General features: G+C 34.6%; 1 protein-coding gene across 1 annotated transcript in view; it reads right to left on the bottom strand.

Annotated features, from left to right (window-relative positions):
• Positions 1–515, bottom strand: part of HELRODRAFT_161006 (hypothetical protein) — a gene marked incomplete at both ends in the record, with an annotated part of 15220 nt that overhangs the window by 3167 nt on the left and 11538 nt on the right. Inside the window, one exon of the mRNA XM_009020995.1 lies at positions 310–471. Within this exon, the coding sequence (XP_009019243.1) occupies positions 310–471 (162 nt within the window). The remainder of the gene's footprint in view (positions 1–309; positions 472–515) is intronic.

The following is a 515-nucleotide window of genomic DNA, read 5'->3' on the forward strand; positions in this document are numbered from 1 at the left end:
TGCGGATCGTATTTGCACGCCTGCAATGTTAAGTTCAAGGATCTGTGTTGATGGTTCTAATAATTAGATGAAATTGTTGTTTTAAATTTATGGAAACTTTGTTATAAGATCTTTTTTAATTTTTTAATATCAAATAAAAACGTGACAAATAAACTCACACCAGTGTTCAAATCAAAAGTAAGATGACATTAAATAAACTCAAGCTCTTATTCGGTACAGTCTTGTTCACGGATAAAATATTTAAACAGAAGGAATTATGAACTAACAATGAAAAACTAACAATGAAATGTACAGAACAGAAAAACTAACAATGAAATGCACGGGACACAATCCCCTCAGAAGTTCATCACTGGCAAAGACGGGAGACAAGAAAGGGTCCCTGTTGGTTTCTGTTTTCTGGCGCAACTCGGTAAAGTAATCGGTGGTGAAATTTCTATATAAGGCATAATCTTGCACTTGTACAACGTTGTTCTGCTTGAAGATGTTCTCACAATAAAGCGCGTCCACATCAGAAT

This window comes from Helobdella robusta (assembly GCF_000326865.2).
Source record: "Helobdella robusta unplaced genomic scaffold HELROscaffold_3, whole genome shotgun sequence".
In the NCBI taxonomy this organism is placed as follows: domain Eukaryota; kingdom Metazoa; phylum Annelida; class Clitellata; order Rhynchobdellida; family Glossiphoniidae; genus Helobdella; species Helobdella robusta.